This window comes from Lemur catta, chromosome 7, assembly GCF_020740605.2.
Source record: "Lemur catta isolate mLemCat1 chromosome 7, mLemCat1.pri, whole genome shotgun sequence".
Lineage (NCBI taxonomy): Eukaryota > Metazoa > Chordata > Mammalia > Primates > Lemuridae > Lemur > Lemur catta.
The window spans coordinates 42,675,188-42,697,964 of NC_059134.1; the positions used below are offsets into that span (position 1 = coordinate 42,675,188).

Consider the following 22,777-nt stretch of genomic DNA (forward strand, 5'->3'; position numbering starts at 1 on the left):
AAGTATGCCATAGTTCACTTTAGGACATGAGGGCACCAAGCAAGAACACTACTTTGAAGGTACATGAACAACCTGAAGGCACAGAAATGACTGGAATCCAAAAGGTTCTGCCATGGTCAACAGTGAAATCTTCGTAATTAAATTTATGCAACAGGAGTCTCATTAAAAGAAACCTCCCTTACTTTCTTACCTTCTATGATTAATTATAAAAACTATGGGCTTTTAAAACAGCTTCCTTACAATAATTTCCCTTTAATGGATATAGGCCAGAATTGTATGGTCCCCCCTGGTATTTATACAGAGACAGCCTCTTCTCCAATGCAATCAATCCAGGAGAGGAGCCAACGATCCCGGAAATAAATACCGCAAAGCCCGGCTATTGATGGACGTGCACTTTCACTCTATGGCATGAGTTTTCAAGGTCACCCTTTAGAACGTAGTGATTCTCAGCCTACTTACTATTCTGATACCTTATTTATGTGATGTCTCGGCAGACAAAAAGCAGCAAATTAGAAGGCAGAGCCCTGGAAAAGAGGGGCATCCTGAGAACAGAAGTGCGTGCTGGCAAGCCTAGCTCAGGGAAGAGACCAAAATGTTACTGCGTTGGATAGCCCCTGATGAACAGTCCAAATAAAAACCTCGCATCCGTGATGGGCTACATGTCCTGCACGGCCCAGTGCAAAATGAAAATGCCAAGTCCCTTGTTCAAAAATTAGGAAGAATTCCCAGGCAGTGACAGCAAAGCATTAAACCAAGCATGTGGCCCTTCTAAGCACAGGACCCTAGTGACTGCATAGGTTTCAGGCCCATGAGGCCATCCCTGCTTGTATCATTTTGTTCAATAGACCATGTTTGAAAATTGAAAGACACAGTTAATACACTTTGGAAAGAAGTCCAGAAATACAGTCTTGTTTGTTTTGGCATTCAAAGGGTTAAACTTTAGTTATCTGGAATAATATATAGATACTTCCTCTGACTCTGGAAATACTAGGTATGACTAAAATTCCAAGATGTGACTTCAATAACAAGCTCAAAATTCACCCTCAAACATAGGTTTCCTTCACCCTGAAGTGTTTTTGTCTCGTATAGAACCTGCTTGTTCTTTAGGCCTGAGAAGTTTCCTATTCCTGTGTGTTCCTCCCACACCCATGCACAGAATCCAAAATCCATAAAGCCTTATTAAATCAGAGTAGGATGAAAGCACAAAATAATTTAAGTCATTTACTAGCTATTACCACCCTGAAAAGCACTGATAGAGTTCTATTGAAACTCTCTAATATTAATATTTCCAAACATACGCAGGCAAATATAAATTCACCAACTGTATTTGATAAAATATAAAAGGGAGAATTTGGAGACTGATTTTATATGAGCCCACTTTACGCTGAAAGTCATTTCATTGGGCCCTAAAATACTTAAATACTAAAATTATAGAAATATGTCTAAATCTAGTTTCCTAATAAACCATTTTAATAAACATCCCCATTTCCTGCACATGAACATCATTTCTTCAGAAGAAAGCATTTCTCACTGTGACAGAAAACAATTTAACTAAGTAAAAAATGAAAAATTTAGTATGTACACCATCAAGATGAAGTATGTCTTTATAAAATAGGAAATTTCACAGAGAAGAGAAATTTACTTAAGTGGTGGGAGGTAAAATTGGATTTGTCTTGCTTAACTGAAATATCTGCAATGGCCACATATTTAAAAATGGTGCATTGGCAAAGGCTCAGCATTTCCTGCTTATAATAGTCTGTTTCCAATATGATGGATTTATTTTACATCTCCTCACTCATGTTCTCAGAGGCTTTCATTCCTAAAACAACCAATAAATATTACAATCATTCATTATTGCCGGAAAAAAAAAGTCCCATAAGAAACCTCAATATTATTTACTTAATCTCTGCATTTTAAAGCTATATGACAGTAGCAGTAAATGGCAGGTGATGGTGAAGTAATTCTGGACTGAGAGGTCTTAAAGGGCAGAGTCTTTGTTTTATTTACCCTCCCCCTGTGCCTAGCACAGTATCTGGTGTATATACAGAAGGTGCTCATAAAATAGGAACATATGGTATATACTGGAGACTTCCAAGACATTTCATCAAATTGATTATTCTTCAGTTTTCAAGAAAAGATTCTTCACAAGCAAATTCCATTAAAGGGCAAGAATTTCGAATGCATTTAATAATAGCTGTAATATTTAACATTTGTTGAGCACTTCATATGTACAAGGCTAAGCTAACAGCCTTTAGTGCTGTATATAATACCCTAGCCCATTTAATCCTCTCAACAACCCCATATCCCCATTTTACTTATGAGCCTTAAGAAGTTAAGAAATTTGGCCATTGCCATGTGGCTAGTGTGTGAATGAGATGGGCCTCCCACTGAGGGGATTCCGACCTTCTCATGGGAACACTGGGCGAATTTCAAACAGGTGGTTATCATGAAAATCTTGTTCAACAGTTTAAAGATAAGCAATGTTGTCTAAAATAGAATAATTCACCTTTAACAGAACTATTGGCAATTTTTTATGAAATGCTACAGATAAAATTTAAGCCAGCAAATATCCATCTAAGAACTATTAATCCAAGCACATGCTGGGGATTATATTATTGTAGATTATGATCCACAGAATTTTATATACGGAAGATAAAAAGTGATGGTCAACATCCAAGTAGTGTGGATGAAAAATCCCAGCAATAATGTCACTTATAAAGACAAATACCTTTCACTGATATCTCCCCTACTTACCAATCTAAAGGCTTCTTCCAGTCTTTAACATTTGTGTAGCTGCCGACATCAGAGAACACTGCTTCTTTCTTGAGCCTCTCTCCTGACTCGGTATCCACAATAATGGCCTGTTATGGTACTTTTGCTTATATAAAGAGAAACCTATTTCAAAGTTTGACAGCAAAATTATAGATTATTGCTACAAGAGTGGATTAGAGAATCTAAGGGCAAGGGGCACAGCTGAGTTTCAGTGATGCCTGGACCAGACACTGGAAAGTCTTCAGGACAAGCCCGTCAGAGCTGTTCTGTCTGTCTGTCTTTCAACCACTTCATGCACACAAGCATCCTACAGTTCTCAAGTTTACAGCTCCTCAATTCCACCACAGCTAGAGACTATCTCTGAATCCCAATAACAAATTCCTGGAAGAGAGAATAGTGGTCCCAGTGTCTACCCCAATCTAAATGTCTAAGACAAAGAGGGAAGGATTTGAAGTCAGAACTTGGGGAAAAGGGATGCTGTTGTGGGCTGCACAGATACCACCAGAGTTACAGCAAGATGTCTTCTCTGTGAGCTTGCAAGCTTGGTGCACCTTTTCACGACACCCTGAGGACTCTCTTCTCCTCTCAAGATCACCTCCTTCTCCGAGTCACCAAGACCTGATACACTGCATTTGCATAGTCTCTCCCTTCCGTCCCGTTCTTTCCTTCCCTTCAATGCCACTACCATTTATAGGGTCACAGACTATCAGAGGGAGACACAGTCTCAGGGTCCTCAATAGCAAATAAATATCATCTCTCAAACCATCAGTGTTAGGCTGAAATGGATGCCCAAGTGTGGGCCAAGTATGGAACGCTGTTATATGGATGAACAATGTCTGCTGCGGGAGCAGGAAGCAGAGGAGCAGCACAGCTGTCAGGGGTGGTGTTTCTGATTCTGGCTCAAACTCTCTGATGTACAGGTGAGGATCTGGAGGTCCAGAGAAACAAGGTAAACTCATCTACTGTTGTAAGAGCAGTTAGTGACAGGGACTGGACTAAAATCTGGGTAACCCAACTACAACCACTATTGTGCTTTCCAAGGCATTGTACTATTTTATTCTCAGGAAGTTGAAACATATAAACTAGGGATAGAGGTTTCTAGGAGCCTGAGAAAGGACTCCCTCTTTAGCCCCATCCCAGTGCACTTGTCAGCCACAACTTAATTTAGATGACCACATGTATAGAGTCAATGCGACACGTGGTCACAATCTGACAACATGAAATTTAATGACCCTATAGGTAAAGTGTCATATTTATACCTAGTTTGAAAATACCAACTGCCTAAAGCCTTAATTGTACAATGTGGATGCCAAATTAGCTAAAACAAACCCTGTACTTGTGCAGATAATATTATTTAACATTTATTGCATTTTAACATTTTAACATTATTAACATATTGTATGCTAAATACTCTTTAAAGGACTTTACATATATTAACTCATTTAATCTTAATGGAAAGCCAATTCATTATTTCTATACCTATTCCCATTTTCTCAGAGGAAACTGAAGCTCAGAGAGGTTAAGTAACTTGACTAACATCACACAGCTAAGAAGTGGAAGAGGTGGGATTCAAATGCAGACATTTGATTCTAGTGTCCAAGCTCTTGAACACTACTCCTGGTGGCTTCTTTTCCTCCCAGGGTTACTCTGAAGCCTAATTATGACTATGCATGGCAAAGTGGAAAAGAAATATTTGTCATTTTGCCTCAAAGTAATGAGACTGCTGTTAGTAACTCACCACACATTGGTTTTGTCATTTTATTGAGTTCCATATCCTTTCCCAGAATAATCTACCTCAACGTGAATAAAGTTTATAGATTTTTTAAAACACTTAAACATTTTTTTAAAAAACACTTGCACATTTTTATAGGAATGTCAGGGAGCTAGGAACAAAGTCAAAGATGACAGAAAATGACAAGACCAGAATATAAAGTGGCAACAACATAAAACTGGACTTTAAGTTCTCAAGGTCAATGGTGAAACTATCCTTCATCCTGTAGAAACTGTTCAGATAGCAACTTCAATACCCTTAAAGGATAGTGCTTCCAGAGAATAGGCTTTAAAAGAATGAGAAATGACAAAGTGAATGAGACTGATGAGATCCCGATTTATGAAGCACACTGAATGTCAGTTAATAGTAACTTCCCTGTGACCTCATGACCTTCGGTAAAAACACTCCCACAGGACATGATAGTGTCACCGATGGATGATCCTTCAGAAGTCCTGAAATGATCGTAGTAATTGAATGCCATATGAGTCTCTCATCCACCTCCTACCCCTTTTACAACTGTCCAAATAATTGAACTCAACTAGATGACAAGTACTACAAAACAAACAAAAAACTAACGTCAGGCTTGAGTAGAGCAAAAACGTAAAATTCTTACCATGTGGTCTAGTGAAAAGAGTTCTGCCCTAGGATTCAGTGGCCCTTGATTCTACCAAGTGGTCTCCTTCTCTTAGGAGAACCTCAACCTTTGCAGCTGTAACATGAATTTTACCTTGTTCTAGTTTCCCGGGGCTGCCATGAGAAAGTGGTGTAAACTCTGAGTGGCTTAAAATAACAGGAATTTATTCTCATACAGTTCTGGAGGCTGAAGGTCCAAAATCAGAGTGTTACCAGACACATGCTTCCTCTAAAGACTCCAGGTGACAATCCTTCCTTGTTTTTCCCCAGCTTCTGACAATCCTGTTTTGCCCCAGTAATCCTTGGCATTCCTTGGCTGGTGGCACCGTCACTCCAATCTTTGCCTCCATTTTTTCATGGCTGTTTGAGGGGCTCAAGGTGCCTAACTACGGCACCTTGGAATACTGAGTATTTTTTAAGCTGAAGGAAATTGGGAAAACTGCAGAAGCAAAAAGGTCTCTCTGACCTTATCCCACCTCTTCTCTCTTTTGAAGACCCTCATGTGACAGGTGTCTTGCCTTACATCTAAAGAAAAGGAATGTTAAAGAGGCCAAGAAGAATCTAAACAAACTGGTCTTGCTAAGTTCCCAGTTTATTACCATGAGGTCATACCCTCTTTTGTCCTATCGTACTTCTACATGACTGTCCAGTCTTCATCAAACCTAAGCATAAAAATACACAGTTTTCCCTGGGTTTGGAGGTCTTCATTTCTGAGAACTTGTGTGTCACATAAAACTTGGGTTAAATAAATCTGTATGTTTTTCTCTTGTTAACCTGTCTTTTGCCATGAATCTTAGCCATCAGTCTTAGCCATGAATCTTGTGACGAGGGAGGAAAATAAATTCCTTTTCTCCCCTACGCTGTCTTCTCCCTGCATCAATGTGTCTGTGTCCAAATTTCCCTCTTTATATGAGGACACTCATCACTGAACTGGGACACACCCTCATCCAGTATGACTTCATTTTAACCTGATTACATCTGCAAAGACCCTATTTCCCAAATAAGATCACATTCACAGGTATGGGGTGGGGGCTAGAACTGCAACATATCTTTCAGGGGTACAAAATTCAATTCCTAACACAGCTATAAAACAACTGTGTGCACAATCATCTGAAAGACTTACCTGAGCTCCAAAGTCCTAGTATCATTAATGTGTTTTGAGTTTGCTCACATTTTTTAAATCTGACAGCATTTGTTTATAGCAATAAGCCCATTAATCAGACCAATCCTAGCTCTGTGCTAACCAGCTGAGTGGCCTGGGCCAGGCACCTGTGTTCCCTGAACCCGAGTTTCTTCCCAGGATTGTGGTGATCACCAAACAAGCCAACGAATGAACACACCAGCAGGGGTTGGGGCCCCGAGCAGACGTGCTCTTGTGCTCTCGGTTAAAGCCTTTTCACTAGGGAGGGAGGGGACACACGGCTGGGGAATATCGAGGAGTCCCCCTAACAATGGCATCCAAGAATGGAGAGAGGTGGGCAATGGTTTCAATTAAAATTCACTGTTTCCCTCAGAACAGCAGAAAGTAATAAATCAATGCAGTAAATTACTGCTGTGGAAATAACACCCAGATAGAAAAAATAAAAGAGAAATTTATGACCTTAATCAATCTCTTTTTCTATATAAATACAACTCCATCATCTGCTTTCTTTACATGACTCTATCACCCTCCCAAATAACTCTCCGTAATTTCCAACAGCAGCTACACCCGTGCAGCTGAGGCCCAGGGGCAGGCTGGCTATCTGGAACAGGACCCCTCCGCCCCACCTCTTCTTGGTGGCTTTGCAGGACAAGAACCAGCATGGAAGACAAAGCACCACCATGAGCCTTGAAGAATGACCAGCACTCTGCAGCTCTGAGAAGCGCCTCTTAGTTGCCTACGAGCTCAGAGTCGGTTCCCAGCTGGGGCAACAGTATCATTTCTCTTATGTTCTTATCATTTGGCTTATACCTGCTCATTCCTCTCTTCCTTTGACCGAAGCTCCCCATCCCCGCCTAAAATTCACTTTTATTACAAAAAAAAAAAAAAAAAGCACCTAAAATCCTTTTCCAAGTAACAATCATGTTAACTCAAAGATTCAAATGTGTTTCTCAAAAATGGGATAAAACACATGCTGTTACCTAACTAGTAGCCCTGTCCTTAGGAACTTGACTTAGTTTGGGGTCAAATTACTTCCTGTTACTGATGGTGGCAGCAGTTCCCACTTAACTCAAATCCTTACAAGCCTATGATGTATCGAAAGATGGGGATCAGGGACACTGGTCTAAGTCCCCACAAATCTACCAGTGCCCTGGGGCTTGGAAAGGAGACCGGCATACCCAGCAGAGATGCCAAAGACCTCAGAGAGCCTTAATCGAGATACATGATGCATAAGGATTTTTCTCACCCCTTTTACGTCTACCTTTATTCCAAGGACGAAACAATCCACGTATTTATCCATCAGAAGGCTGACATGAAGCAGGGACAGGATTTGGAGCTGCTTAAGCATTTCAAGGGAATAAGCCCTGAAACCCTCAAAATAATCTCTTCATGCTATTTTCTAGAGGAAGCTGTTCCAAACAGACTCTGACGAGAATTTTGTTAGTCGCCAAGTCCTCTCCAAATACTAAGAGTTCAGAAAATGATAACTTCATCTCCATTTATTCTGTTTGAAGTTTTGTTATTGTTTTGTTCTCTTTTTTTCCTAATGGATTTGATTTCGAGTATCCATAGGGCCTTTAAAACACTGGAGTCAGAGGGAAGTGAGGAGCAGCTTTGGATTTCTTCCCTTTAAATTTTATTTCATTTTATTATTAATAGTAACACTTATGTATGCATAATACACACATACACACATGTTATTTGTATATATAATGCACACACACATTTTGTTTTTAGTTAACAACACCAACACCTCCATAGCCATTCATCCTGGACAGGGTGCTTTGCTAAGGGCCACATGGAATGGGGTCCTACAAAGTATTCCACATTAGTTCAGTGGTTCTCAGTGGGGGATATTTTCCCCTCAGGGACATTTGATAATGTCTGGAGATATTCTGCTTGTCACAGCTGGAGGGAGGAGTGCTCATCTAGTAGAGGCCAGAGATGCTGCTGAACATCTTATAATGCATAGAACGACACCCCAATTAACCGACCCAAAATGTCAACAGTATCAGGGTTGAGAAACTCTGACACTGGGACTTCCATTCACAATAAGCATCCAAACAAAACCGAGCCACAGGGAGGCCGAGGCCTAGGCCAGCCCGGGAGGGAGCATGCGCTCTCCCCGTCTCAATGGCCCACCCTGGCCAAGCCCTCTGCACCCTCCGAACCCCACAACCCCCAAACCCTCCCCCCAGTTGTGAGATGATCAAAGGGGGAACTGCACAGCCTCCCTGGGGACATAATGACAGTGCAGGAAAGTTCCCTTTGTCCTTGTTCATTTGGAGCACATTCATATAGATGCAAAGGTCACCGCTGAATTTAAATAACCCCCTGTGATAAATCTGCATGAGCCCGATTTGTTCTACTGGACTTGTTGGATTAAATGAACACAATTTAATGTTCTATAGGACAAGGCCTCCTTTCATGGCTGAAAGGAGGAGCAGGGGTGATTTACAGTTTCATACATACTCATTCGCTACATTATCCACTTTGTGCCCGAACTTATGAATATCAACTCATCATCCAGCAGCCATTTCTTCCCATTCAGGAGAATTTAGCTTTCCATTAGGAAAAACCATGTCATCCAGAAACAAGGAGTGAGAAATAATAACAAGAGATTTCCACAGTGTTCACTCTGAAGAAAAAGCACCAATATTTGTACCCTTGTCCCTCACCTTGTTTTTTTCTCTTTAAATCTCTGTATTTATGAATAAAGTAAGGGTTCCTTCTGTTTTCCTAGAAAAGGTGGTTTTCTAAGCAGATCATCACCAAACAGAGCAGTGTATAAACATAAGGCTTAGCTTACTTAAGATACCAAATTATCTTTGAACACCATTATGAGCTAACACTTTTTTATGATGATATATTAAAATCAAATAATGTTTGTTTATTCATTAAAGTAGGTCTGAACTGCACCTTAATAACAAATTCTGCTTGATTCTGTATCTTTGGAACTATTACAAGTGTATCCAAACATTATATAACCCAGATTTGTTATTAACCGCAAGTCTTAGGAATCCATTTGATGCTTTGCTCATGGGTCATTAAAGAGACAGGATTTCATTTTTTCTCCATTTCATAAGGCAGAAAATATAAACAAGGATATGAGAATTGATTTTGGGAGTGGGTGGAGAGAGCACTTTGAATTCATAGTCAACTCTCAAAATTCCAGCAGTATAAGGCGAGAGTGTTAGGATAACTTACAAAGTTGGCTGTCTTGTCCTCAGATGTCTCTCTCAGCACCATGTTACCTCCCTCTTTTGTTTCCCTTAGGTAACTAAAGTTTAGAGCCTTGCCCACCAGGCTCTCAGAGAAGCAACACCAGCATCACCTGAGAACTCGTTAGAAATGCAAATCACCATGCTCCACCCCAGGAATCTGTAGCCCAGCAAGCTCACCAAGTGATTATTATGAGGCTGAAGTGTGGTCTGAATTTCTTTCCATGTTACCCCTCTCTTTAACACTTACCCTCTGTCTTATACCATATACCAAAAGCCAACCTTACATTATTCGGAGCTGATTAAAAAAACTAAGGACACCCAATATTTTAATAAGCTACTTCCTCCCATTTTAATAGGGAGCAAGTCTACTCCCAAGGTAATCAACAGTGAAAGGGAGAATCTGAGGTTTTCCTGCAGCAGACAGATTTTTGAAGATGATTTCTTCCTCTCAAATCATCTGGAGCAGCGGAGGGGGCCAGCTATTCTACCTACACGTAAAGTATACTTTACTCGGGTTTATGCTAAGATGCTCTCAGAAAGGAAAAGAAGGCTAAGCTTCACCTCCACTCAAATACAGGTGGAGGTGCCAGTGAACAAGTGTGGGTCAAAGAGAGATAGAGCAACTGCAGAAAGAAATTTAGAAAGTCCAAGCACTAGATAACGGACCATGGACAGATCCTTTAAGCAAGGATCCCTTCAGAGATACAGACTCTTAATACAACAGCTGCTAATCCTGGATCTATGTTTTACAGAGGCAAAGGAAAGAGTGAAGAGTCTTCTGTATGGGTTTTCTTCCCTCTAAAAATAATTCTTTTAAGAAGCAGGCCTCTTGGAAGGAAGATAATAAAAAAAGACCCTTTAAAACCTAAACATTATCAAACCCCAACCCAAAAGAAAAAGAGATGTGTGTATTTGCTACTTTGAATATCTTACCACACCCCAGACATTTACTACTCCTTAAAAATTAGTTTTCTAGTGAGATAATGCCTCTCCAACTAACTCAAGTAGCAATGAATGGGCTTTCAAAGTCAGCTTCACTTGCTTGTATTCCCTGGGGAGTCCTCTGGCTTCTCTCTCTGCAGATCACCCCATTCTTTGGGCCCCCCCTTCAGGTCTGCGAAGCTCCCACCACCACCACCCTGCCCCACTCTGATGAGCTGCCCTGTTCAGTTTATAGTCTGTAGAGTTGGACCATTTATGGTTTTGTTTTTTATATAAACTGCCCTATACAGTTGTCTCATATCATGTGTGTGATGGTCCTACCTTTCCATCAGACTAACTTCTCTGAGCGCAGAACTGTCTTACGCTGTACTTCTGTTATATCACCCACCCGCCAACACCTGGGGTCTAGAGATGAACAGGACTGCTCAATGCACTTTATAAAACTGAATGGAAGGTTCCAGTGCTACATGCCAACTAATAAGGCAAGGTGTCACTGCCTTTTCAAGGATGCCTTCCTCAAAAGACAATGAAGTCCCAAAGCAGGATGCTTATAGCTCACACAAACCTTTTTCTAGTGGAGAATAAGGGATGATGATAATAGCTAACATGTACTGAGGGTTCTACTAAAGGCTGGCACGTGGACCCTGTGCTAAGTAGTTTCCATAACCGTAGACATAACTAAAATAAATATTCCAAAGCCCTAAGGGAACATCCCATCTCTGTTCCCCAATTCAGCTTGGAGGACAAATGAGTGGCCAGCTTGGATTTCCTTAAACGTGCTGGAAGAAAGCAAAATTCCAGCTCCCCCAAAGAGGCAAGTGAACACCAGCGTGTCTCCTCAAAACAAGTGGGTAGGCTGCATTTGATTGAATTCAACTGCTTAGCCTGGAAATAATCAAGAGTTCTCTGTGCAGACCAGAAAACACCTTACAGCTTCACAGCTTTTGTTTTTCTTCTTAAGCCATAGGAATTAGTGAATAAGTCCACAGACTACTGATTGTGATTCTAGGTCTAGTAGGAAAAAAACCAAATGGTTCTTTGGGTAGAAAACAGAGTGTTCAAAAGAGAAATCTCTCTATTTTTGGGTTGGGTACATCTGTTATCTGCTACAAGCTGTAAAGTGTAAGTATTAACCTTATGTGAGTTTGCATTAATTATTTTAATCTTTATTTATTATGTAGCACATTGCCAAAACAAAACAAAACTCTATAAATTCCAACTCTACTGCCAAGGAAGAAATAAAAGGTCAGTTTACTAGAGTCAACATCTAGTTGAAAAAATTGAAAGCATAAATCTTTCCTAAATATACTGGTTAGCTACACCTCTGGCTTCATTACTGAAAAATGTTATATTGACATAACTATTTCATAAAAATAACTTTAGAGAGACAGGAGGGAATGGCAAAAATTAAGGCTTCTATTAGGCAGTTCGTTGAGCTGGCTGAAGTTTATTCTATAGGTAACATGATACCCAGAAAACATGCTAGCAAGAATTTCACCAGGCTTGGGGTTCTGTGAATCTCATTAGAAACAGGCATAGTAATAACATGATTCTTAAATAGCTTTGTAGGTAACCAACGGCCTTCAAACACATCATAGCATTCACTCTTCATGTGGAGTAAGCAAGGTCATTCTCATTTTCCAAACAAGAAAGTGAGGGCCAAAGAGATTAAACGGCATGCCTGTAATTACAGTAAAGTAGTAAGGATGGGGTATCAAGTTTTGTTGTGGGATTTCACTGTGCCAGGCACCGTGCCAAGCATTTCAGGTGAGGACTCCTATATTCCTTGCAACAATCCTTTCTCACTGAAAACTGAATTCAGAGGTTCAATAACTTACCCAAGGTCAGGAAGCTGGTGAGGTCAAGACTGACTGATTTAGTCTGTTTTCTCCACTGTGGTCTATAATATTTTCAAGTTAGGACATGCAGAAGGATTTGAAACCCAGGACTTCTACTCCAAATGTGGCTTCCTCTAGGAAGCCCTCCCTGACCATCAATCTAACCCCATACTGAGTGAAGCTCCTCTACCATAATCAATTGCTGTACTTTTTCACGCTATCATAAGTATTTGCTAATTTCATATAATTTTGGGTCCCTGAGAGGCTTGAACCATATCTTCAGTTTATAACCCTATTTATTAGATCTTGTTTGGAAAGTTATAGGTATAATAAACACTTGGTGACTGAATATATGGATAAAGAAAATCCAGTATTTTCTTATTATGTGACTGAGAACTACAAAGTATGCTGTATATTTCTTTTAGACAATCAGACAAGTTAGACAAAAATGACATTCCTGGCACAAACACTTAAAAATCTATAGCAAGAACAGAGGAATTATGAATATGATTAAGGCTCTTATTATGCAATGTAGGCCACATTGTGATAGTATAGGGCCTTCTGAAAGTTCATGCGCAAACTCTTAAAAGCTGAATAGAAGAAAGTTTTAGTGACATGAGTGTACATGTTCTTGTCTGCACATTAATGTAGGCTAAGTTCTTTATATCCAACCCAAATTCTTCCCTCTGACAGTTATCCTCTATTTTCAGTCCTAAGTGGAGGAAAAGAACAGTTGGAACTTCCCTTTTACAGTGTCTTTTACCTTATTAAAAAGTGAATCCTGGACCCACCATTAATGACTCAAGTGGCAATGACATCAGATAGAAGATGGATAATCTGGGGGTGTTTCAGACTCACTGAGCTGCAAATGTGAAGGTGTGTGTGTCCTCAACTTCTTTACTGAGATATTTTTTTGTCTTTGTTCTCTCTCTCCCTCCTCCCTCACCCTTACTCTTGAATTTGTAAAGTGACTGAACTCATTTATCTGGCCACATTTTAAGGAGCTCTTTGCTATAGCAGGAGTGAATCAGGAGGAGGGGGCTTCCCAGCATGCTGTGTGTGTGTGTCCCTTCTCAGGTGTATGGGTAGTTCCCCCACTTACTGGGGCTCTGAAAGGTTGGGCCAGGCTCCAGATCTCTGAGCCTCCTTCTTCCAGAACAAGCAGGCTTCACTCAGACACTGAAAGCTGATGACCCTTTGTCTTACACGGAAACACAAGTCAAATCCTGATTCAACACTGTTAGAATGCAGAAGTCTGCTTAACAAAATGACTAACCCACTCATTATCAGAGAAAATCAATAGTTTTGGGGAAAAAAACCTAGTATTATCTTCAAATTATGTTAATGGGAATCTGACATTTATAAAATGCTTGGGATCAGCTGTATGTTTCTACTTTAACAGATATAGGCAGGAGAAATAACTGTCAATGGGATCAGTAGTTTGTCAGGAAAGTTGAATCTGTCCACATTAACAAATACCAACCTCGCCTAACTTTTGACCAGTTATTAACTCACTTGCCCAGGGGTGAAATAAAATTATATTATTCTAAATTTCAACAAATTAAAACCCCATCCATCACAACACTGAGTGTTTTAATCCCTTGTTCAGCTCTAAAAGAGACAAATCACAAGAAAGCATTGAACCTCTAAGATTTACTCTGCAAAGCATTTTTCCAGTGTACCTACTTGTATTAGAATGCATTCAGCCAAACTTCACACCTGCTACTGATCCTTAGGCCTTTCTGAGCCTCATGCAACAACTTAAGCTTTCATTACAATCTCTAGAAACTTTTGAGCAAAAGAACAGAAAATTAAAGTTTTGCATATTTTACATAAAAATTGAGACATTGGAAGTTCTTCTGAACATTGACACTTCATTGATGGATAGTACAGGGATCACAAAAAAAATCTGGGGCTTAAAGTTAAAAGCTTTAAAGGAGATCATTCACAGCAAGCCAGACTGAGGTCAAGCAAGGAGGAAGTTCCTCGAGGTGGAGGCGTCACAAATCCACTTTACCCAAAGAACCCAGCACGGGCCAGGTCACTCTCTCCCAAGAAAGAAAAGGAAGCAATTGGCTTTTTGAGTGGTCTGGGAGCCACATTTTGTTATTATGAGTAAAGTAAGTCTAAGGCTTTCTGTGAAAGCCTCTTGATCACTTAACCTCAGTGTCAGATGAAATTAAAACATACCAAACAGACAGAAGGAATGGTCAGCTTTTCAGAACCCACCCCTCAGGAAGGAGGATGCTATTCTTTAGACAATAAAATAAATAAGTGAAAACAGCAGGTGTCAGACTGATGAATTTAAAAAGCTAGAATACCAACCAAAAAAAAAGCCATATGACCATTTCCTTACCTGTTTTGATATTGATGGCAAAAAAATTCTGAGGATTCCCACTTGTAATCCTGTATGTCAGTTTTTCCCTGGAACTGGAGTCAGGATCTTCAGCCTGGATCTGAATGACAGATACATCCTTTGGAGAGTTTTCCATGACAACGGGATAGTAAATAGGCTCCGAGGTCAGCGGCGCATTGTCATTCACGTCTTCGACTTCAATGTAGACCTCAATGGTGGAATAGAGTGGAACAACGCCCCGGTCTGTGGCGTACACCGTCAGCCAGTATGAACCTGTTGTCTCCCGATCCAGGATGTCTGCAGCAGTGATGACCCCTGAGAGAAAGCAGAGAGGGCGTGACCGCTGTAGCAAAATGGGAAGGCATTTTAAGTAAACAACCCCAAATTTCAGATGACTGCACTAAATAATCTTGGCACATGAAAAAAACACCAAAACCCATAATATGAGATTAAATTAAGCCATCACTCCTTGCATAAGAAAATGATTTTCTGCAAGACTATATTAAATTGCTCTTCTACCATTTGTGAAATATAATTATATTCACAATACTTTATTTGAATTTTGGAGCTAGGCATGCTCAAACACACACACGCACAGAGAAGAGATGCTATGGAGGATTGGGAAGACAGTGGGCCGGGGTCAAATTCCCATATTGCACAGGAAATCAGCAAAGGATTGGGTCAATATCTCCATTTGACTTGGTGTTGAATTGATTTCCTATGCAACAAAAAGCTCTCCTAGGGTAAATTGTTTTATCTGTTCATTCACAAAAACAAGAAAGACCTCTCAAATGTTTCTTTTGTCTGTTTGAATGGAAAATATTTTGCCTGCAAGGATGTAAGCCTCCTTCATATGTTTCCCTGAAAATCAAATGTCACAGTAATTCCACAACAATCAAAGAAGCCAACCCAATACACATTCTGAATGAGCTCTAGCTCCCTCAAGAACTCTACAGAGGGCCCCAATAAACTCTGAGCCAGTGTGAGAGATGCTCATGGAGAATCTTTTTAAATTAGGAGCACGAAAATGCCCAGTCTACTCCCTCACACTTTCCCATTTCATGGTTGAAACCAGTGCCAACCAGGAAGTCAGATGTCTGCCAGAAAAGTGAAAGAGAAAACACAGCGCCTTTGTATGTCTTTACAGCCCCCACCCAATCACCAGGCTACAGAAACTTACCACAGGCACAGGATCATGAGCAACGTCCACCATGCTGGGAAAACTCTGGGTTTAGCTTATAAAAACTCCAGAAGTAGTCAGGGGCTCACAGAAAGTGTGAAATCCATGTAAATCCTCATACCATAAAATAGCGGTCCCAATCTTTTTGGTACCAGAGACTGGTTTCACGGAAGACAATTTTTCCACGGACCCTGGGGGTGGGGGTGCGTGGGCAGGGAATGGTTTTGGAATGATTCAAGTGCATTACGTTTATTGTGCACTTTATTTCTATTATTACATTGTAACATACAATGAAATGATTATACAACTCACCATAATGCAAAATCTAATGCCACCACTGATCTGACAGGAGGCGGTGCTCAGGCAGTGGTGTGAGCAATGGGGAGCAGCAGTAAATGCAGATGATGCTTCCCCCACCCAGCTCCTGCTGTGCAGCCCGGTTCCTAACAGGCCATGGATGGTACCAGTCCGAGGCCCAGGGGTTGAGGACCACAGCCATAAGAGACATCTCTGAAAGGAGTCAAGAAACAGTCCTCCAGTTCTCCCTTGAACCCTCCATCATTTGTATTCCTATTGGACTTTTGCTTAAATTAGGCACATAACTTGGCCTATGGACCCTGCATAAGCAAACTGCCAAGAATAGCAACTGGGTGGGAAGAGGGCATCTGTCCAGAAAGAGGCTGGAATACTCAAAGTTGCCTAAAACTCAGAACTAAAGTATTCAAAGGGAGATAATATAACTGATGTTGAAGTTACAGTTCCAAAATTATTCACCAAAGAACCCTGCATAGTGCTATCTGTCCATGGGACAAATGACAATCTTAAACATTCTCAATGGAAATATATAAAACTTAATGGGTTTCTGTAGAATCATGGGTGATACCTGAAAGTCAGAATAGAAATGCCAATCTGGCATTAGGAGAGTAGATACCATCTAATACAACAGGAAGGAAAAGAAGAGAAGTAAAAAAATAATGCTTGTAAACACAGTGATGTGTGTTCATTGATTGAATGAAGAATATTAGCCTTACAAAACTGGGTTGAGACAGGACAGAATGTCAGCATAGCATCAAGGTCCACAGAAGGATCTGAGGGATGGAGATCTGGCCAGGTGTGAGCACATCTTTGAGGACAGGACACAGGCATATCGCAGACACCATGGCCAGTTTTGTGGTGCAGTTACAGCCATGAGCTGCCATGCAGACAGAGGTGGTGCTCCCACCCAAGGAAACCAGAGCTCTGCAAGTCAGAGATGGACAAATGACAGGGAATCAATTAGCCTCTGGAATGGAAACAAAGAGAAGATAGGTGTAAGGTGGGGTGAGGGGTACAGGTCACAAAAAATGCCCTAAAGATTCCATGAGGCACCTCATGAATGAGACCTGTCCTTTCAATTCACAAGCATCGACTGGACCTTATGATGGACATTGAGAAAGAGAGATAAATGAGAGGGTATGGTCTCTGTCCTCAAATGACTCTCAGTCCTGCTTAAGAAGACAGATTTCTAATGAAAAGAGCTGTGCTAGAAGGATAACTGCATGGCCAACAGCCAGAAGGACTCAGTTTCATCTGTTTTAGGCTGATATACCAGGAGGGGAAAATAATCTAGAACAAGAAGGGGGTGTAGTCAAGGGAAATAGCTTTTACTGAAGACCTATAATGTGCTCTGAGACTTGCAACACAACTTCTCTATAACATGAACTTTATCATTCTCTCTTACAGATGAGGGTACCAAGCTGGTAACTTGCTCAAGGTCTTGCAGTTAACTGTAGAAGAACCCAACTCTCTCTGCCTCAAATACTCCAGTTGCAATTCCATTACTTTCTACCTATTTGACCCTGGACAGGATGTTCAATCCAAGCAAACCTAGTTTTCCTACCCATCTTTCAGTATTGTGGTGATCATTAAATGTATGCCAAGAATTTGGCAAAATGCTTGTGGCATAGATGCTGAGTACATGTTAAATTTATGTGAATCAAAAGTAATACCTAAGCCTTGTTAATAGTAACCACACACCAAAGCAGGGGGCAATTTTGAGAGGTGAGAAGTTTGGGATGGACTGTCATGCTCCATGTTTTTTCCTCTCTGGTAATATGGTATTCTTGGCATGGTCTTCATGATTTTCCCATGACGTACCTTTTCATGACAGTCCCTGGCCTTTTGGGGTAACAGCAAAGTAAGGCTACTAAAAAGAGAACATAACTCAATAACCAACAAAACCAAAAAAGTTCTTCAGTCTTTTTTGTTTTTCCTTTTCTTTTTTATAGACACAGGGCTCATTCTGTTGCCCAGGCTGGAGTAGAGTGGCACAGTCATAGCTCGGTACAGCCTCAAACACTGAGGCTCAAACGATACTCCTGCCTCAGCCTCCCTAGTAGCTAGACCTACAAGTGCATGCCACCAAGCCTAGATTATTTCTCCTTTTTTTCTTTTTTCTTTTTTTTTTTTTTTTAATAGAGATGAGGTCTCCTATGTAGCCCGAGCTGATCTTGAACTCCTGGCCTCAAGTGATTCTCCTACCTTGGCCTCCCAAAGTGCTGTGTTCAGTCTTGTTTGTCACCTTGCCTGACTACCAGCCATGTATGCAGTTGCATATGTACATGTGTTATGAACATACACACACACACACACAAATGCACATACATATAGAGATGTGCATTCACAGAATTGGTTTGTGATTCCTGGAGTCACTGAATTCTCTTTTCTTCACTTGTCAAACTGGAAGATGGTATATCACAGGCTTTGGACATTAAACAATTTGAGGAGTCCTTGGATCAGAGGCATCCACTAATACAAATTAAAATATATAGGTGGGATTTTACTCTATCTTACTCTTAATGAGGGATCAGACTTTTTTCCTAAAAATTAGAATCATCTTTTATTAAAATATGTCTATGGCTGTATTTACTAAGTAACTGAAGTGTGAATGTGTATCTTCGAACATAGTGTTCAGACAACATATTTACGATCCAAAAATTTGAGAACAAAATGAAAAGAATGACTCTGAAAGGTGTTAATTATTTTAAGATTCATCCAAGGTGTCATATTAATCATATTAACACATCAAAGTGCAATTATGGCATTTCTTCACTCTTTCTATGTTCTTGGAGCTAATAATAATGATCTACATGGCCACAACCAAAAATGTAAATCCACATAACCTCTTTCATCAATCAAAACCTCACTTTTGAAGTTGACCAAGGATTGCCAAAATCACATGGCATGAGCCCTTAACTTTGTAGTAACCACCATGCATTCTTCATTGCTTTTATTAAAAATTGAGGTACCCAACATACCATAAACTTCACGTATCTACAGCAAACAATTTAGTAGGTTTTGATAGTCATGAAACCATCACCACAATCAAGATAACAAACATATCCACTATCCCCCAAAGTATCTGCCTTCCCATTTTTATCCCTTGCTCCCTACTCTCTCTACCCCCAGGCAACCACAGATTAGCTTTCTGTCATCATAGATTACTCTGCATTTTCTAGAATTTTACAGAACTTGAATCAAACAGTATGATTTTTTTTCTGGTTTCTTTCACTCAGAATAATTACTTTGCAATTGATCTATGTTGTGTCTATAACAATAGATCATTTCCTTTTCATTTCTTAGTAATATTCCATTGTATGGGTATACCACAAATTTTTAAACCATTGACCTGTTATGGACATTTGAGCTGCTTTCAGTTTTTAGCTATTACAAATAAAACTGCTAAGAACATTCATCTATAAGTTTTGTATGAAAGTATACTTTCATTACTCTTTCGTAATAATTTATGGGTAGAGTGACTATATCACACGGTAGATATATATTTTCACCATTTTACACTCCCACTTGCAGCACATACAAAGAGTTTCAGTTGCTTTACATCCTCACTTGTGGCAGATCTGAGGTGGTCAGTTGTCTTAATTTGAGACATTCTAATTGGTATGTAATGGTATCTCACTGTAACTTTAATTTGCATCTTCCTGATCATGTTGAGATCTTTTAAAGTGCTTATTTTCCATCAGAATATCTTCTTAAGTGTTCATATGTTTTGCCTATTTTTAAAATTGAGTTGTTTGTTTTCTTGAGTTTTGACAGTTCTTTATACATTCTGGATAAAATCCTTTATCAAATATGTGCTTTGCAAATATTAAATATTTTCTCCCAGTCTGTGACTTGTCTTTTCCCTCTCCTAATAGTGATGTTTGAAGCACAGAAATTTTAGATTTTAATATCTTATATATCCATTTTTCTTTTACAGGTCATGCTTTTGGTATTATATCTTTGCCTAACAAGGATTTCTTCCTATGTTTTATTGTAGTCTAATACTCTTAGGTGTCATAATTATATTTATGATCTATTTTGAGTTTTGTTTATGGTACAAGATATATATATTTTTTGTATGTAGATGTTCATTGTTCCAGCCCCATTTGTTAGAAAGGCTATCCTTTCTCCACTGAATTACCTTTGTACCTGTATCAAAAAACAATTGATATACGTATGGGTCTATTTTTTGACTCTCCATTCTGTTCCATTAATCTATTTGTCTACCTTTATGCCAGTATCACACTGTCTCGATTAATGTAACTTTATGAGTCTTGAAATCAAGGAAGTGTAAGTCTTTCAGTTTAGCTCTTCTTTTCCAAAGTTGTTTGGGCTAATCCAGATCCTTTGTGATTCTGTATGAATTATAGAATCAGCTTTAGAATCCACAAGAAATTTAGAAAACCTACTAGAATTTTGACTGAGATTACATCGACCCTATAGGTCAATTTGAAAAGAACAAGCAACTTGACAATTTTGAGTATACTGATCCACAAAAATGGCATTTCTCTCTATTAATTTGTCTTATTTCTCTAAGCAATGCTTCATTTTCAGTACACAGATCTCGCATTTTTGTCAAATTTATCCCTAAACACTTCACGTTTTTTATGCTATTGTAAATGACATTTTAATTTCAATTGTTTGTTGTTAGTATATACAGTTGATTTTTACACATTGATTTTGTATCCAGCAACCTTATTAAACTCACTTATTAGTTCTAACAGGTTTTTTATAAATTCCATGGAGTTCTCTACATAGACAATCATATCATCTCCAAACAGAGACAGTTTTACAACCATTATCATCATCGTCACTTCCACATCGATCACTATTTAAGCATTGTGCACCTGGTACTATGATAGGTGCAATAAATTCATTCTTCATTAAATGTTTTAAATCCTTCATCCATCCAGCAAAAATTTGTTAATGCAAGTACTCATAAAGAGGTAGTTACTATTTTTATCACCATTTTACAGATAAGAAAACAGAGATTTAGATTATGTAACTTGTCAATGATCACTCAGCTGATAAATGTAAGATCCTTTTCTCAAACTTAGTCTGGCAGGCTTGAGACCAGTTGTTAATCAAAACTATATTGCCTTGTTAATCTATATAGATATTAAACCCACATACGATTTTATGTCCAATGAAGTTATTTTTCTTCTCTGATAGAGAAGGGTCATTAATTCAGCAAACAGTACCCAATTCATATCATAATTTATTTGAGTTCTCCATACTGACTGTAGAAATCATAAAAAGATACATCTTGGTATATCTTCGTAGAGTATTTTTAAAAAGAAGTATTGATTCTCTTCAAAGAGAGCCTGTTTTGACTTATAAAAACATGTAGAATATAAATGTCTGTGACATGTCCTTGTTCTATTACTCAACACTGTCCTGGAGTGTTCATTTCCAGAAAAGAGTCCCTTTCCATCTGCCTGCACACAGAAAGGGCAGAGTCTCTGGTTGGTTAATTGCTATAGTCTCATTGCAGACAATAATGCCTGGTACACAACAGGCACTCAATAAATGTGTGTTCATGACACTGAATCAGCAGTAGACTAGTTTACATCACTATAGGGATAAATCAGCCTCGCTCCATCAGACCTGAAAGGGACTTCAGAGAACACTAGGTACAACTGACCTCCTAGTGAAAGCATCCCTTCCACAACATTCCTGACCCAGCACCCAGCCTGGGCTCTGAGTCCGGAGACAGGGCCCTCACCGTTTACTAGGCAGTTTCAGCTAAAGCAAAGTTCTTCACGCTGAGGCAAAAATGTTGTCTCTGTAATTTCAGATGTCATTTCTACCTGTCCTCCCACCCACATACCAGAATAAAACAGAATAAGTCTGCAAACAACCTTTCACCTATGACAGCTCTTCAAGTGTCAGAAGATAAGCATCTCTTTGCAGGTCTTTTATGCTCCAGTCTAAGAACTCCTTCCCCATGTGCCATGTAGGCTTCTGGTCCTTTCTCCATCCTGATCTCTGTCTCTCAGTCAATAGGCTGTGACCTCTGTTCATTCATAAGTGCATATTGAGTGGGAGTAGGAATGGGTGATTAATAACCTCATTAAAAAATAAATCATCCATGATAAGCTTCTAGCATGTTTCAGATAACACAGCTCAGTGGAAAGGACTCGAGTGAACACCCCAGACAGGGATGCATCCCCTCACATCTTCACTTGTCACCAAAATCCCCAAAGTGGATTCAATTGCTTTGATCAAATGTTATCCTGATGTTTATGAAAATGTCATTTAAAAATATTCTTTAGAAAAACAATTGCGATTTTTATACTCTTTATTTTTCAGGTATGCTTATGTTTATAAAATTGTACTTTTCCTGTTTGATTTTTATTTGCTGTATAATAAAGGCAATAGCAGATCATAATTTTCTGGACATCTTAATATTTAACTGCATAAGCAGATATACAGACAGTATGTGTGTATGTATGTATTTATTGCTGGAGAACTGTGCACAGCTTGAACTTGAATTAGTTGATCCCAGCATGAAGCATGTATTTGCTATAATTGTCCTTTATTCACAAATATTAGAAAAAATATATATGTACATTATGCTCACTGAATCAGTTCTAAACATT

General features: G+C 39.4%; 1 protein-coding gene across 2 annotated transcripts in view; it reads right to left on the reverse strand.

Annotated features, from left to right (window-relative positions):
- The window catches only part of FAT3 (FAT atypical cadherin 3), a 489,892-nt gene that overhangs the window by 331,235 nt on the left and 135,880 nt on the right, over positions 1-22,777 (reverse strand). For both annotated transcript variants that reach the window (XM_045557142.1, XM_045557141.1), the window contains exon 2: positions 14,678-14,992. In XM_045557142.1, the coding sequence (XP_045413098.1) occupies positions 14,678-14,992 (315 nt within the window). The remainder of the gene's footprint in view (positions 1-14,677; positions 14,993-22,777) is intronic.